The following is a 15,795-nucleotide window of genomic DNA, read 5'->3' as shown; positions in this document are numbered from 1 at the left end:
TAAGGTCTCTTACGGGCCCCACCTTCTGCACTCGGCGTGCCAGAGTGGGGAACAGCCTTAACAGAGACACTTATCGAATGGCATAATTTTCCTGTGTGCTCAGCCCCTAGTAGCCCCCACTGGCCACATGTGGCTGGATTCCCAAAAGGTCACCACCCAGTGGGTGTCTAATGCACCAAGCACACGTAAAAATCTGGCCCATCTTTAGGTGCCAAAGGGTAGGTCTCCACGGCAGCTGGCAAGGTAGTTCCCAGACCGAGTAGATAGATGTGTGCTAGCTCTGCTCAAACTACTGTGGGACAAACCAGTGCAGGTACAACAACTTGGGCGGTGGATCAGTTCCCAGGATCTGGGAGGTTGGACCCAGTTGCACTTGGGAAGTCAGCCTGAACTGCCACCTGTTCCACTGTAGCCACGGCACAATCTGACAATGTACCCGTGTCAGCACCTCCCCTCCCAGATGCAGTGTAGACGTGCCCTGAATGAGCACTGGACCCTGGTGAAAATGTGGTCCCAGCCATGGCCGAAGAACCCTGGAAAAATAGCCACGAGGGGTAACGCAGCTCCCTGTTGCTTCAGTATTTTATCCACCCCTGCCTTTTATTTCTTGTCAACATGATACCGAACAGTAATTTGGGGCCAGATTCTCAGCTGGTGTAAATCAGCATCACGCCACTGACACCAATGGCCCAGAGCAGATTGACACTAGTTGTGTATCTGGCCGTTGGAGGACTGTAGGTGGCTGCTGAATGCTCATACTATGGCTTGCTTCACAAATGAGACAACAAACTCCATGGGACTGAATTTTTCCAGAGTCCAGGGCAACTCAAACGCTGTCACTTACCCCCAAAGGGTGAAGTTTCTGATTCTGCATTTTACGCACCTCAAACGACACTGAGTTGAGTGACATCGTTCCGGGGACACAACCCACCGGGGCAGCTTAAAGCAGCCATTAGGCTGCGCCAGATTCCATATGGCCCGATAATGGCCATATGCAGGGCTCACTGAGCTGCGGCGAGCCCCGCTCACCAGCCGCGCTGTCCGGCGATCTGCGCATGCACAGATCGCCCGAACCCGGCTCTTCCACAGTTTGTTGAGCCCTGGCCATATGGGATGATGGGAGAGTGGGCTCAGCAGAGGATGAAGGATTTTATTAAGGTGGAGGCTTGAAAGGGCAATTTGGATGCCCAATGTATCTGGCCAACCAAATCCCAGGTAACATCCACATAACGCATTACCTGATTCCAGGCTGCCTCAGTGAAGGCTGTTTACAAGGGGTGTATTTAAAACAGTGCAAAGGAGCTGAGGCTAGTGAGCGGGCCGCATGAGCAGCCTTCTTCATCTCAGCGGGCCGCAAGATTGTTGGAACCAAGACGGTCTCCCGGCATCAGGTAGTTTTTTGCTCGTGGCGCTTGCATAACTAGAACTTGCATACTGTGCCGACGGAACCATGGCCGCACTGTGATTGCAATCCACCCCCACACCTCCCTGCACAGCCCCTTGTTTTACATGCACTAGGAAAAAACCGATGTGGACGGAAACCAACAGAAACTGGTAACTCTGCACGTGGGCAACGGGAAACAAAATATCTCGTGAGCCGCACAGAGGACCTGGCTGGGCTTCATGCAGCCTGAAGGTGACAGGCTGCCCATCACGGCTTTAGAATGTCTCCCTGGGCATTACATTTCACTGTGTTCTCTCTACAAACACATTACACTACAGAGCACGAATCTTGCCCTTCTCTGAAATCAGTGTCCTAAACAAAAATTTAGACCTAATTTTTCCCAAGTGGAGAGACACCATCATACTTTCATATTTAATCATCAATGCCTTTCCCACTGGGCCACACCCCACTCTCTTCCTTGGTCTGAACTAATAATTAAATGCTCAAGCCAAATTTTCTATTTGCTAATCCCCCACTTCCTCAGTGCCCAACGAATCTGTTGGGTTGGTTTACGTAAATCCTTTGCTTAAATCATGTAATATACCTCTTGGTGGCTGCTGTGTTGACAGGCTACAAATAGAAAAGCTAGATAAAAAACCCCATATTCGCATGCTGGGAGGCTATAGCTTAATAGGACTTCTATTCTTAGAATACAGAACAATGACAAAAAGTAGCCAAAAACAGAATGGCAAAGCTGCTCCTTAAGAGAGAGACAGATTTTCCCCACACATTGTTCTAGGCTAGCGCTTTCCAGACTGGCTCTAGTTAGGCCCAAATTGCACATTTCCCTGCAGACAGGAAGTAGGACCAGGAAAACCCCCTGAAATTTAAAGTGATAAATCACAATTTTAACACAGGTTGCATATACCACAGTGAGAGTTTATTGCCATTTTATTGATGCTAATACTATTTGACCTTATAAGTCCCTGAAGCACAGAAAATATTTTACCTCATCTGCAGTCATAACAAATAATTGGATGCCCAGAACAAGACTAACACAAATATTCCACCTGAGATACACTCCACGCTGTTACTCCCTCTGACCTTGAGTTTCTTCTCTAAGACTCTGTCTAGACTGTAGGCTTCTTTCGGAAGAAGCTTTTTTTCAGAAGAGATCTTTCGAAAAAACTTCTTCTGGAGGAGAGTGTCCACACTGCAAAAGCACATTGAAAAAGCGATCTGCTTTTTCAAAAGAGAGCGTCCAGACTGAATGGACTTTTTCTCACATGTAAGCTGTGAGTGCTATGGATGGAGTGGCCGCCAGGGCACCTGTGCTTTTTCCTTTTTCCTCTTCTTCCAAAAGAACTTCTTCTTCCCCATCCACATGCCTTTTTGTGAAAGAACTCTTTCATTAAAAAAAAAGGCTTCTTTCTCCTAGAAAGAGGATTACCAATGCCGGAAAACCCCCTCCATTCTTTCGATTTTCTTGCGGAAGAATACAATTGCAGTGTGGACGTTCCTCAAGTTTCGTCGGAAAAATGGCCGTTTTCCTGACAAAACTCTGCAGTGTAGACTCTGTAGTGTAGACATACTTTAGCAGCAAAGGAATTTTCCCCCTCCCAGGATTGCGCGGCTGGCACTAAGAGTAAGATTTGAGTGGGGTTATTAATACATCTTGGCCCTCTTCTGTTGTCGTGCATGTTGCCCGATAGGTCTTTAAGAGGAAATTGAACATTTTCCTCTCCACGTGACAAAGTCTTTCATCAAGAAATCCATTAGCTAGCAGGTGCTGTGAGACAGACACCACCTATTCTTCACTGAAGAAAGGCACAAGATGTCTCATCAGGTAGTTGGGATGATTCTAGTCTATCTGCACAGTAAGTATTTTAAGACTGATTTATTTTATGCTTGTTTTCCACCACACTAAAACTTGTTAACTTTCTGCTCCAGGACCTTCTGCAGTTCCAAAAAGTTCTAACTAATATTTATCTGCTGAAAGAGAAAATCACGTCTTGTATTAAGAGAGGTGATGAAATAGTTTATACCTTGAAAATAGTTTCTGGTTAATATCCTGAATTGGGGTGAAAAATTTCCTCTTCCCTCTTGCTGATGTATTATATAGGGGCTGAGGTATTTTTCTGCAGACTGAGCAAAGAGAATTTGAAATACAAGTTGTTAAAAGGCTCCCATTTACAATTAAGTGACGTTTGTTACCGTTGATTTGATCACGCTTGAGTGGGAATGCATAGTTGGGTGATTAGGGAAAGGAACTGAAAGTCTTCCACCCGGAGATGTGTTTCTGCTGTTACATTATATTAATTCCTGCACAGGCTACATGGATGCCAACACAGATTTTGACTAGAAGCAGAGACAACTTAAAGTAATTTTTTAAGGGAGACGTACATCTTGTTGTTCTCCAATGACCTACTCTGTCTAATGTGTCGCAAAAGCCGAACCTTTTCCAGTGCTCACTATTAACACCCTCTTTTCTTCTCCTGCACAGTAGCTCCCTCAGAAGAAGGGATACAAATTCAGCAAAGTCCAGGCCAGATGTGGCTGACTCCTGGACAGAAGGCACAGCTGGATTGTAGCCATTCCCTACAAGGACAGAGAGCTCTGTGGTACAAGGAACAGCCGAGTGGAAGTTTGCAAAGGATTGAAATGTCAGATGGAAGATACTCAAGTACAGTGAACATTTCAGCAAACAGGTTTTCTCTGATGATCAGCAACGTACAAAGAGATGACTCCGGGGTGTATTTCTGTGGCCTTAATGCCTATATACACCCCGACTTTGGGAATGGGACCAGGCTAATTGTCACAGGTAAGTTTCTAATGCGTCCAAATAATTGTGTATCAATGCTAGGGGGTGCTATGGAAAAATTACCTGGTTTTGCACGGCTGTGACTGATCTCCATTTCAGTGTTCAGCTGTAGGTATTTGTGGGAGAAGGCAGTGTGTTCCAGGCAGTGACCCAGTACCCGGTGGGGGGGGGGGGGGAATTTGGAGACCTGGAAAATAGTCATATCATGGAGGTTAGGTCCATCAATGGCTGTTAGCCAGGATGGGTAGGAACAGTGTCCCCAGCCTATGTCAGAGGCTGGGAATGGGCGCCAGGGGAGGAATCACTTGCTGATTGCCTGTTCTGTTCATTCCCTCTGGGGCGCCTGGCATTGGCCGCTGTCGGCAGACAGGACACTGGGCTAGATGGGTCTTTGGTCTGATCCAGTGTGGCCGCTCTTAAGTTCTCATGAAGAGGTGACCTGTCATGTCTCTCCATCTCAGATTCCTCAGCTGTACCATGGGGCTAATGGTGCCCCTGTGGGAAAACACTCCGAGGTCTATGGGAAAGCGCAGTGTCGCTGCGAAGTGTTATTCCCCTGCCTTTTCGTAGCTACGTAGAAGTCAGATTTGCTAGTCCCTCTTCCCCATCGTTTTACCGAAGCTGCCTGAGCCTCGGAGGTGGGGTATCTGCCCCGCTAGCCTCTTCAGACTTCATTGTGAATCGGTCTCGTTTTGCCGGAATTCACCCAAGCTCTGCTAATTGATTCCACCCACCCCCCGTGCACACAGGCGAACAGTCAATGTCTGAAGAGGCGGAGTACAACATGCAGGGGCGAATTTAACGTACCTCTAGGCACAGCTCTGTGGTTTTGACCCACGCGGTGTGTGTGTGTATACCTGTCATGACTCACCGGTCCTGCCCACGCGGTCCCTGGGCAGAACCCCCCCCTCCAGTGCGGCAGCCCCTTCTCGGGGAGCCCACTCTCACCTGGGGGGGTCTGCCCCCCGCCTCCAGGACGGCGCCTCTCAGGGTCGTCAGCCGCCCACTCTGCTGTGAGCTCCTGTGGGGGGTCCACTCCCTCTGGACCCCCGGGCCCACCATGCCCAGAGGGACTAGTGCAGCCCTGCTCTCCAGACCAGAGCGACTCAGCCAGCATCAAGCAGGGGGGGTTATTGAGCTTTGAATGCAGCAAAGGATCCCTCAGGCCTGTGGGCCTGGCCCCCCCTCAGCCCAGCTCATCCCTGCCCTGCAGCCCGGGGGGCTCTGCCTGTTCCCCCTCTGTCCAGATTCAAAGTCCTGTTCTTCCAGCAGAGCCTCCACTATCCCCTACAACAGCCCCTCCCCTGTTCATTGTCTTCTATCCCGGTAACCAGGTTGTCTAGGTCCCTCTCTTCTTCTCTCCCCTCTTCCATCCATTGTTCTCTCCTGGCTAGAAACAGCTGGGCAGGTCTCCAAAGTCTCCTCTCTGCAGCCCTTTGGCCTCCCTTTGGCCAGAACTGAGTGTGTCCCCTCGTCACATTAAACCAGTAACATCCCGGGACACTGAGTGCCCCCCTCTGCATGCAACTCCCCTTTGCTGCCCCCCAAACGCCCCACTTCCTCACAATTCCAACCAGTGCACATACAAAAGAAAGGTCGGGCCTTCTTACAGGAGCTACTAGGGGCTGTGCCTCAGATCTATGGGATGAATGGAAAAGGGCAATTTAGCTTGACTGGTCTGCGTCAGTAAGACTGCAGAAAGAGCGAGGAGTCCCATAGCACCGTATTGAATAACGAATCTATCTGGGCACAAGCTTTTGTGGGTAAAAACCACTTCATCAGATGCATGGAGAGGAAATCACAGGGGTAAAGAGCAGGGCTCTCACAGGGATTAAGGGGGGGCTAGCCGGGCAGCTGTCCAGGGCGCCAACCTATGGAGGGCGCCTGATTGCAGTTGTAAGGGGTGCTGTGCGCCCGGGGGCGGGGCCACGCCTGCACCGTGCGCCCACTGCCCGGGGTGCAAAAATGGCTCGGGCCGGTGCTGGTAGAGAGCTATATACATACAAATATATGTGTAAGAAAAATATATGTACTGTATATAGTTACATGTGTGTGCGTGTTCAAGAACTGCTCCTAAATGGTAAGCAGTAGGACCACCAAATTTGATAGGCAGCTTTAAATTGAAGCAAGGGCAAGGTTTGGTTGCGCCAGAACAAGGTGCGGGGCCTGGAATGGGATTGTTTCTAATCAAATGGGAAGGGACAGGTCTGCTGGCAGCAATGGTCACGCTGTCGAATGACCCCACTGGGAACAGAGTAGCTAGCTGGTGCCGACTTCCTCCAACCCAATCCAGTTCCCTCCCCTGACACCTGCACCTCCCCCATTTCTGTGCTGAGTCCTCACAAGTACCCCAGCTACGCCAGGTAAATCCTCTAACAGGTAGTGTGTGTGTGTATCTACTAGCATATGCTTCCCTTGGTATGGCAGTGGTATGTGTGTATATATATCCCTAACGCTGGGATTGCCACTCCATGCAGCTGACAAAGTGGTTTTTACCCAGGAATGCTGGTGCCCCAATAAATCAGTCGCTCTGTAAGGTGCTATAGGACTCCTCGTTGTTTTTTCAGAGACTGACTAACTTCGCTTCCCCTCTGAGACGAAGCCAGAATGGCTCCTCAACCAGGAAGAATCCATAACTAGAGCTCAAGGTACCTTGCAATGATCATTTCCCTCATTTTGCAGCTGGAGAAACTGAGGCACAGATGCAGGGGAGGTGAATGTCTCCCCAAGGTCACACTGCAAGGCAGGGCTGGGACTAAATCTCATGGGACCTGACTCCCGGTCTGGTATACTCACCGCCAGACTGACTAGCCTTTCCTTTGTGTTGTGTACCAAACCAAACTTTCTTTTAGATGCCTCCGAGCCGAGACTTTCCGTCCTGGTGCCCTCCGACCTGGGAGATGCTGAGCTTTTCCATGACGTGCCTCTTCTTTGCCTGCTCTCGGATTTCGCTCCCCCCTGGAGCATTCTCTGGGACACCGGGGAGGGGGACTTGGCGGGCCAGATGGATGCCGGAGCCATAGACGGGGATGGGGTCTTCAGCGTCTGGAGCCTAACGACAATCCTGTCCAAGTGGTGGAACCAGGGGATGAACTGCACTTGTACAGCCAAGGAGAACGGCACAGGGAGAAACATCAGCACTACCGTCACCAAGGAAACAGGTCCAGTATCGTGTCATCCAACCTCACCTGCCTTCCTGGGCACTTATCCTACACCCCTCACAGTGGCATCTGGGCACCACGTTTCAGCGACAGCCACTCTAGGCTAGAAAAATGAACAGCTCAGGTGAAGGGTAACTGATGGGAGTGAGGGGAGGTTGGGAAGCCATAGAGAGGGGGCTTGAAGGGTGGGGCAGTTCTGGTTCCTTCCTCATCATCCACCTCCCCGCCCCAGATCTATAAACCTTTACATTCCAACCCCCAGGCATGAGACGTGGGTGTCTGGTCAAGCAGCCCAAACCTTCCCCTCCAAGGGAGCACAGACAGGCCCTAGAAGGGTCAATTAGGGAGAGCCGAAGGGCAGAACTAGCTAACAGATAAGGAAGTAGAGGCCCTGGTGCAGGTAGGAAGACCTTAGAAAGGGGACTGGACAAAGCACTAGTGACTATCACGCAGGGAACAACCCTGAAGGGGTTGGGGGGAGCTAGAGGGCACCCAGTGGAACAGGGTCGTCTCCATCGCTGGCTGCTAGGAGTCCAAGCCACCCCTTGTAAATAACTTGATCCTATCGCAGCCATGGCAGGACCAGGGTGTCTCAGGCTGAAATGGCTCCATGGGACAATGGCCCGGGCAGGCTGGAAGCATTAGGGCTGGGCTCAGCAGTTCCAGGGGATCTCGCGGGGCTGTGCTGTGAACTGTTGATGACGTAGTTATGCCAGGAACAGCCTCGGCGCGGATGACCCTGGTAGGAAAGGGTCTTACGCCGGCCCCGCCAATTCCAGTTCCTCAATCAGGAGAAGCTGTGCCGGCAAAGTGACAGGGGCAACATTTTTGTGCAGATGAGCCCGTCAAGACCACAAGACAGGCCTGTCCAGCCTTCCCAAAGCCTGGGTCGCTGCCTAATTGCCCCGGCATTTACACACATTTGTGCTGGGAAAGAGAACCCACCTGTGATCTGACCATGGAACTTGAAGATTCGCCCCGACAGGACTCCTGGGGGGCGGGAGGCAGAGAAGAGACACAATACCCACGAGAGATTGCTTTGCAAGGTCCCTCTCCCTGGTTTTCTCAGGCTCCTTGCCCTCCACATACAGCCAGCCAGCCTGCCACGGAGCAGTGACTCTCAATCTTCCCATAACACCAGGCCCCTCTCAGGAGCCGGATTTCTCTCACGCAGCCCCGAGTTACACCTCCCTTAAAACGCCCTGCTCACACGATCACAGAGAAACATACCCAAGTGTTGCTCTGCTCTGCTACTGAGTAGTGGCTGACTTGCTCACTTTACCAGAGAATGAGAAATCAATCGGGATATACACACTGGACTTACACTTCAGTTCATCCTGTAGAGCAGGGCTGCTCCACTTTGGAAGCCCCAGGGGCCACATGATACTCACATTACATGCCAAGGGCTGCAACTTAAGTGTGATTGCATATTCATGCAAATATATATGCAAATATATGCAACTAGCATCTTTCACGCTGACGGGCATGAAGACAAAGATTAAGGCAAGACTACACAACACACAGGCCCCATTTAAAAAGTCAGTTCTGCTGATATTAATAAAATGCAATATTTACCCGATTTCCACCCATATGATAGCACTTTTAATGAGCAATGACAGTCCAGGAATTTAACTACTAAAACGAGTATCTACAGAAGACCATTCTATTGGCTACCATTTTTGTTTGGGCCCCTACCATGGGCCACGTGTTGAGCCCTGTGTAAACCCAAACTGTACCACGGGCCACAAACAAACAGACTGCATGCAGCCCACAGGCTGCGTGTTGAGTAGCCCTGCTGTAGAGCGTTGTTTTACCATGTTGCTCTCTGTATGAAATTTCACTTTGAACTGACTTTGCGAGCGTTTTTATGTAGCCTGCGGTAAAACTTGGCAAATAGCTAGATGAGTTGATTTACCCCTATGGGTACTTATACCCCAGCTTCAGAACCACTGCCCCGGACCACCGAACAACAGGTGTGGTGCTTCGGGGAAAAGACCTCCCTTAGCTCATGGTGTTGCACGGGACATAGAGAACAGCAGCCCATGTTTTGATAGGTGTTTTCACTTCTCGGTCTGTCTTCTCTCTGCAGCAGACTGTAGGATTGTGTTCTACGCTGGGCTGCCCTGTATTTTCATCCTGCTCCTGATCCAGCTCTTGATCTTGCTCTGGAGAAAGCGCCTGACCAGAGGTAACTCAGTCAAAACTCTCTCTCCTGTAAAACAGTCACTCACCACACATCCCTGTAACTGTACCTTTGTCTGTTTCATCCCTCAGGAAGAGCTGTCCCAAGAGAGAACCCCATACCGATGAGGCAGGTACCGCAGGTAAGTTGGTTTTCAGCATCTGTCACATCAGTAAGCTACAGCATTTTAACCACAGGGGAATAGAACCAAAGTCCTGGCCAGTGTCCAACCCTCGTGTCCACACCATGCCTCCTAAATTCTCTGAGGTTTCCTTTGTTCTTCTAGCAGCAGTGTTGTGTAGGGCTGTTGGCATATCACACACCACCAAATGACACCTGGCACCCAGGACAAAAGACAACAGAGGGGGACAAAGAGAACTCTGCTCCACAGATCTGATATACCTTGAATTCTTCTCTAATGCTGGAATTTTTTCATAACACCAGTGACAGACCGGGCCGGGTCTGGGCACTGCTGAGGGCATCCGCTCAGGGCGAATTGCTCAAAACCAGGGCTGCTTACAGCCCTAGACTGGAGACCTTCCCCAAACAGGCCACAAACCAGTCACACCGAGCTCTCCAGCTGCCCATCTGGCCAGCAGGAAGCCTCATGAGCAAAACCCCTCAGACACTCCAGCTCTCCCTGTGCCACAATCAGCCCTGGGCCTTACACACAGGTGAGGGGTTATAGAACCCAATCTCACCTACCCCGAATCGGTTCTCCTGGTCACAAAGAACCAGCCACAGATTCCCAGTCAATTTACACTTTAGATCTTACCCACAAGAGCACGCTGAGACAATCCTTTAGAATCTACAATCTAAATGGTTATTAACAAAAGAAAGAAAAGGATGAGAGTAAGGTTGTTTAGGAGATTACATGCACCAATCACCAGGTTCTTGATGCAGATTCTTAGCAGAGATGTTACAGACTGCTCGCTTAGAAGTCTCTGGTGTACATCCCATGTCAGGATGGGTCAGCAATCCTTCACGGCAGGGGCGGATATAGGGCAGGGCGAACGGGGCAGCGGCCCCGGGCCCCGCGCTTTAAAAAGCCCCACGCATGCGCATGGCGTCACTGCACATGAGCCGTGGCAAAGGGGGGGTCCTGCAAAATTACGCTGCCCGGGGCCCCGCAAAACAGTCATCTGCCCCTGCTTCACGGCTCGCTGTCCCTCGCAAGGCTGCATCTGGGATCAGTAGCAAGATTAAGGACAAGATGGAGTCCGCCTCATGGCATTTATATATCTCTGGTGTCTCCCAAACCGGAGCTGGTCATAAGGTCAAGTGATCTGTCTGTGTTTCACATGCTGGCAGCCGCCATTAGATACTGACTGGTCTGCAGGCTTCCAGATGCATTCCTTAGGTGTGTATTGGCCACCTTGAGAGCCATTGTCATTGGGCCCGTGCTAATTAGCATAGTCATTTATTGGACATTCCTTCCTTACAGCAGAGAACATTCACAATACCAGCACAGAGTCCATATTCATAATAACTCCACATATAGACATCATACAAGTACACGAGTAGCATACATAGAATCAGTAGAACATAATCTTTCATTTGACACCTCACATGGCCCCCTTTGTACAGACTTTAGGGCAAACACCCCCTCCACCTGTGCATGTAGTAGTGATCTGGCTGCTCCCCTTAAAATCCAATAACGTGACAAGCAGATCTTTCCATTCTCTATTTCAGACGGAATACGCGACTCTGACACACAACAGAAATGCTCCCTTTTAACTGCTGCCATCTCACAAAAGTAGCTTGTATTTTTTAAAACAAGAGATGAAGAGGAAAAAAAAGAAGAAAGGAAAGAGAAAGTGAGAGCCACGTGCCACATTTACACCGGAGGATGGAAAGCACTGGACATTACAATGCTGCTTTTGGAGCGCAGCAGTGAACTACTGTTGGGTGTTCACACTCTCAGCCACCAGCACCTTAGCTTGGTCACACTCACAGCACTTTCTGGGTAGCTGCCCCACACAGCACTTCCTCTGATGACACAGAGGTTTGTGCGGAGGCGCAAGGCCTACTGGGCCCTGTCCAAATTCCCCATGGTGCATTGCTGCGCATCCCAGCAACCCCTGCACTTCTGTCCGCATTTGGCGCCATCTTTCAACGGCTTTTGTGCTGCGTGTTCTGCCTTCTCGGTCTGCAGGAATGGATCCCCAGCTGTTGGTCAAAATGACGCGAGGCCTCACTAACAGGGCACGAATGGCAGTTGCGTTGTTCCTGAAGCTGCAAGGTGACGATGAGGCATCCATGTGGCGTTCGCACAACAAAAGATTTTTTTGGTGACCTTCACGGCCCCCAGTGGGATGTTGCTTTGGTGCTCGGGAAACAAGCACAGAATGGTGGGATCCCAGCGTCATGCAAGCCGGGGAGGATGCACAGCGGCTGCAGAACTTTCAGAGGAGGAAAGTCACTTTCTTGGGACTCTGTGCTAGGCATGCCCCCACCCTGTGGCGCAAGGACCCGTGTGTAAGAGCTGCCTTGCCGGTGGAGAAGCAAGTGGAGACGCACCGTGGATGCTGGCGTCTCCAGACAGCTTTCACTCAGTTGCCAATCAGTTTGGAGTGGGCAAGTCGACCGTTAGACCCATGCCGACGGAAGTGTGCAGGGCCACCAATCACATCCTGCTCTGGGAAACATGCATGAAACTGTGGATGGCTTTGCACGGATGGGCTTCCCAAGCTGTGGAGGGGCGAGAGATCACACGCCCATTCCACTTCTGGCATCAGACCGTCCAGCCTCTGAGAACAACCAAGCAGGGGCGGCCCGTGGCTATAGGCGGATTTGGCTGCCGCCTAGGGCACCGCCACCTGGGGCACCCGATGATGATGTCACGGGGGTGCCCGGGGCGCCCCCAACGACATCAGTCCATTGACCGCCCTGTGCGTGGGGGCGCCAATCGCGCGCTCCGCCTGGGGCGCCAGCTGCCGCAGCCAGCCTCAAGCCACTCCTGCAACCAAGGGGTATTTCTTCATGGTTCTGCAGGCATTTGTGGATTTCTGAGAGTGTTTCAGGAACATTAATGCAGGCTGCTGCAGAAAGGTGCATGACACGTGCATCTTTCGGAACATGGGCCTGTTTGGGAAGCTGCAAGCGGGGACTTTCCTCCCAGACCAGAAGATCAAATGGAAATGCCCACTGTGATCCTTGGAGACCTTGCCTACCACTTCATGCTGTGGCTGATGAAACCATACACAGGGAGCCTTGATAGCAGCGGGGAGCGGTTCAGTTACAGGCTGAGCAGGTGGAGGAGGACTGTGGCATGTGCTTTTCACTGTTTGAAAGCCCGCTGGCGATGTTTTCATGGGAGGCTGGACTTGCTAATGACAACATCCCTATGATTATAGCCGTGTGCTGTACCCTCCATAATATTTGGGAAGGGAAGCTTCACTCAGGGCTGGACCACTGAGCCACAGTGCCCGGAGGCCAGGTTTGAACAGCCTGAGACCAGGGCTATTAAAGGAGCACAGGGCAGGGCTGTAAGGATCAGGGATGCCTTGAGGCATCAATTTGATACTGAAAGTTGGTAAAACTTGTTGCTATTCCTGGGAGTGCAGTGGCTGCCTTGGGAGGGGTTTATTCCCATTGGTCCATGCACTGTGCTTAGTGCTACGTGACCGTAGCTGTGCTGGGGTACGCTTGCTTGCTTTCATGTAATGTAATAAAGACTGCTGTGAAACACATTAATTTTATTATTAAACACTGTAAACACAGGGCACCCAAGCGGCATGAAATGAACGTCTGAACTGTGGGAAACAGGGAGGGAAAGGTGTGTGTGTGGGAGGGCAGGCCGGGAGAATTCCAAAGGTGTGTAAGTCTCCTGCTTGTTATGTGCAAAGAAAGGAAGTGAGTTTGCTTGCACCATCGCCACTTCTCTGAACTACAGTCTGGGCTGACACCTCCATTCCACCAGCTGCCATTAGTGCATTGCCTGAAGGTCCATGGGGCATTATGTTACCCAGGAACTCAGCAACAATAACGATTCATTTTGAATCTAGTTGGATGTTAATTGTTCCTGTCACCAGAAGTGAGGTTCCCTGGCAATGCTGTATCTCTCACCAGCGGATTATGGGCCGAATTGAAATAACAATAGACTCCGAAATAAAGTTAACCCATCTATTAAACATTGAAAGGCATACAGCATATAATACAACAGTAAACAATAGCAATTAGCAACTTCAATAAGAATAATCCTCCCCACAGCCAAAAAGGAAAGAAAAGAAATAATAGGGTAAATAAAACATTATAATTTCAGATGGTAGTCACTGTGGACAGCTGACGCCTAGGACCTCAGACCATCCGGCTATTTGGAAGCCTTCAGGGAGGAGCTGTAGGGTGGTCCCATGTATGACGACTAGATAAAGGACAAGGTCTGGGATACGGTTCCTGAATGCTGCTCTGGGCCTTCGCCACAGAGAGCGAGAGGAATCGTTGCTGTCTTCTGGCACAGCTTCTCTGATCCACACACGGCCTCTGGGTCTTCCCCACAGATATGTTGAAATCCAATGGAGATGCTGCTTGATGGCTCTCAAGGTAGTTGAGGATACGGTCTGGTGTATCCCAGATACCAAACCCAAGCCTTTGCTGTGGGAAGTAGTGGAAATCACCACAGCAACTCTCTCCGGTGTCAGCGAGAGTGAGCCCCCGTCCCTGCAGGGGGCAGTCCTTTTGTTCATCTGATGGCGGGAAAATGGAATGATTGACAGGAGCAGGTTGTGCACACTCCTGAGGTAAAAGTCAGTTTTAGCCCTTCTGGCAGGAAAAGCCAGTTTGAGCCAGTTCTTGTTTACTTCAAAGCAGGCTTCACAAAATGGAGTTGGTGAATCAAAATGGACGTCACATCACCATTAAAAATTGCTCCCAACACTTAGATTGACGTCTCTTCTCCAGGACGGAATTCACTCTGATGCAGAGCCAGGGCTATTAGATGTTGTGGGTCACTCCAGGCCCTAGGGTGGGGCCAAAAATGAGATCATTGTGCAGGAGGGTGCTGTGAGTTGAGGCAGGAGGTTTGGGGAGGGCTCTGATTGGGGGTGCAGTCTCTGCGGTGGGGCTGGGATGGGGCCTTTGGGGTGCAGGGAGCTACGGCTGCGGTCAAGAAATTTGCAGTGCAAGAGGGAGTTCAAGGCAGGAGGCTGGGGGGGGGGGGGGAGGGGTGCAGGGTCTGGGCAGGAATTTGCATGTATGAGGGGCTGAGTTTGCTGTGCCTGCCTGTGTGTGTAAGGCAGGCCCTGAGCACCCCAGCCGCTCTCACCAGCCCCCAGCTGGAGGAACCAAGCTCAGGACATTTGTGGGAGGGAGAAGAGGGAGCAAAAGTCTCCCTCCCAGCTCACAGAACAGTGGTGGGACCGTTCTACAGCTGCCGTTCCGACATCATGGCTGGAGCAGACTCTATAGCCCTGGCCCCCAACCCCACAGGGGCTGTTGTCCAGAGGAATGGGGGGGGAGGGTGGTAGAGTCTCTCCCTGACAGCCCCCTCCCCCTCACCTGGGTCACACTGAGCAGAGAGCCGAGCTCCGAGATGCACAGGGAGTGTGTAAGCCACACACAGGCTCCTGCACTCCTGTGCCCCTTAGGATCTGCTTCGGCTGTGAGGGACCCTACACGCCCTCAAAGGGGTGGGCGTTGTCCATAAACACACATACATGTGGCAAAGGTGCCTGCATATCTCACTAGGAAATCTCCCAACCTTCAAGGGTCGGTCTGGATCTGTATCTGACTTCCTGCTGTTGAAAGTCTACATGGACCAGTGGGTTAATTTTCAGTTACCTTTTAGAAGGGAGCCACATGCAGAGCCGAAAGCTACAGTAAAAAGAAACCAACAGCCGTTACAGGCAGTCAACCCCTTACAGGCTGGCTACAGTCACTGAGATCAGCTGTGAAACAGCTGCGAGCATCTAGGCTTGGATCCGCCTGAGAGCGACAGCTTCCCCTTTTTCGCTTTCATTCGTCTCTGCTCCTTGCTCGTGAGCCTTTTACTCAAACTCCAATTGGGTGTAAATGGTTTGACCCTGTTTGACAACATTTAATAACGTTAGACACCTCCCCATGCGACCAAACAGCCAAACCGTCACAACAGCTAGTTACAATTTCAAACAGATTGTTAGATTTTATTGAAAATTCCTCTGTGGCAACAGGGCACGTGATGAGCACAGAACCCATCCCGGGGATCTTGCTTGGAATGTTCAGCCCTTGGCTGAAAAACGAGCTGAGGATTCAGACCATTTTTAATGCACCC

The 15,795-nt window shown here is 50.9% G+C and overlaps 1 protein-coding gene across 4 annotated transcripts; it reads left to right on the top strand.

The window, feature by feature from the left end:
• The first annotated feature begins 3,139 nt into the window (after nucleotides 1-3,139).
• Nucleotides 3,140-13,666, top strand: LOC112545010 (immunoglobulin kappa light chain-like). 4 transcript variants are annotated; one of them, XM_075907678.1, is made up of 6 exons: nucleotides 3,140-3,261; nucleotides 3,888-4,205; nucleotides 7,058-7,366; nucleotides 9,459-9,554; nucleotides 9,641-9,690; nucleotides 11,241-13,666. In XM_075907678.1, exons 1-6 carry the CDS (start codon nucleotides 3,219-3,221, stop codon nucleotides 11,283-11,285), a joined length of 861 nt encoding a protein of 286 aa, XP_075763793.1. In that variant the 5' UTR covers nucleotides 3,140-3,218; the 3' UTR covers nucleotides 11,286-13,666. The 4 variants fall into 4 exon arrangements, with proteins under 4 accessions (XP_075763793.1, XP_075763792.1, XP_075763795.1 ...); XM_075907677.1 differs by having other exon boundaries at nucleotides 9,456-9,554; XM_075907680.1 differs by having other exon boundaries at nucleotides 3,163-3,261; nucleotides 3,891-4,205; nucleotides 9,456-9,554.
• Nucleotides 13,667-15,795: the final 2,129 nt, after the last annotated feature.

This window comes from Pelodiscus sinensis, chromosome 24 (genome assembly GCF_049634645.1).
Source record: "Pelodiscus sinensis isolate JC-2024 chromosome 24, ASM4963464v1, whole genome shotgun sequence".
Taxonomy (NCBI): Eukaryota; Metazoa; Chordata; order Testudines; family Trionychidae; genus Pelodiscus; species Pelodiscus sinensis.
Note: the sequence above shows the minus strand (reverse complement) of the source record. Positions and strands in the feature narration are given on the sequence as shown.

What these genes read in the sequence shown, in the direction of transcription:
- LOC112545010 (XM_075907677.1), top strand. Translation starts at nt 3,219, where the DNA reads ATGTCTCATCAGGTAGTTGGGATGATTCTAGTCTATCTGCACA. An exon ending in GATTCTAGTCTATCTGCACA is followed by an intron (nt 3,262 to 3,887) that starts GTAAGTATTTTA and finishes TCTCCTGCACAG; the next exon opens with TAGCTCCCTCAGAAGAAGGG. An exon ending in GAGAAAGCGCCTGACCAGAG is followed by an intron (nt 9,555 to 9,640) that starts GTAACTCAGTCA and finishes TTCATCCCTCAG; the next exon opens with GAAGAGCTGTCCCAAGAGAG.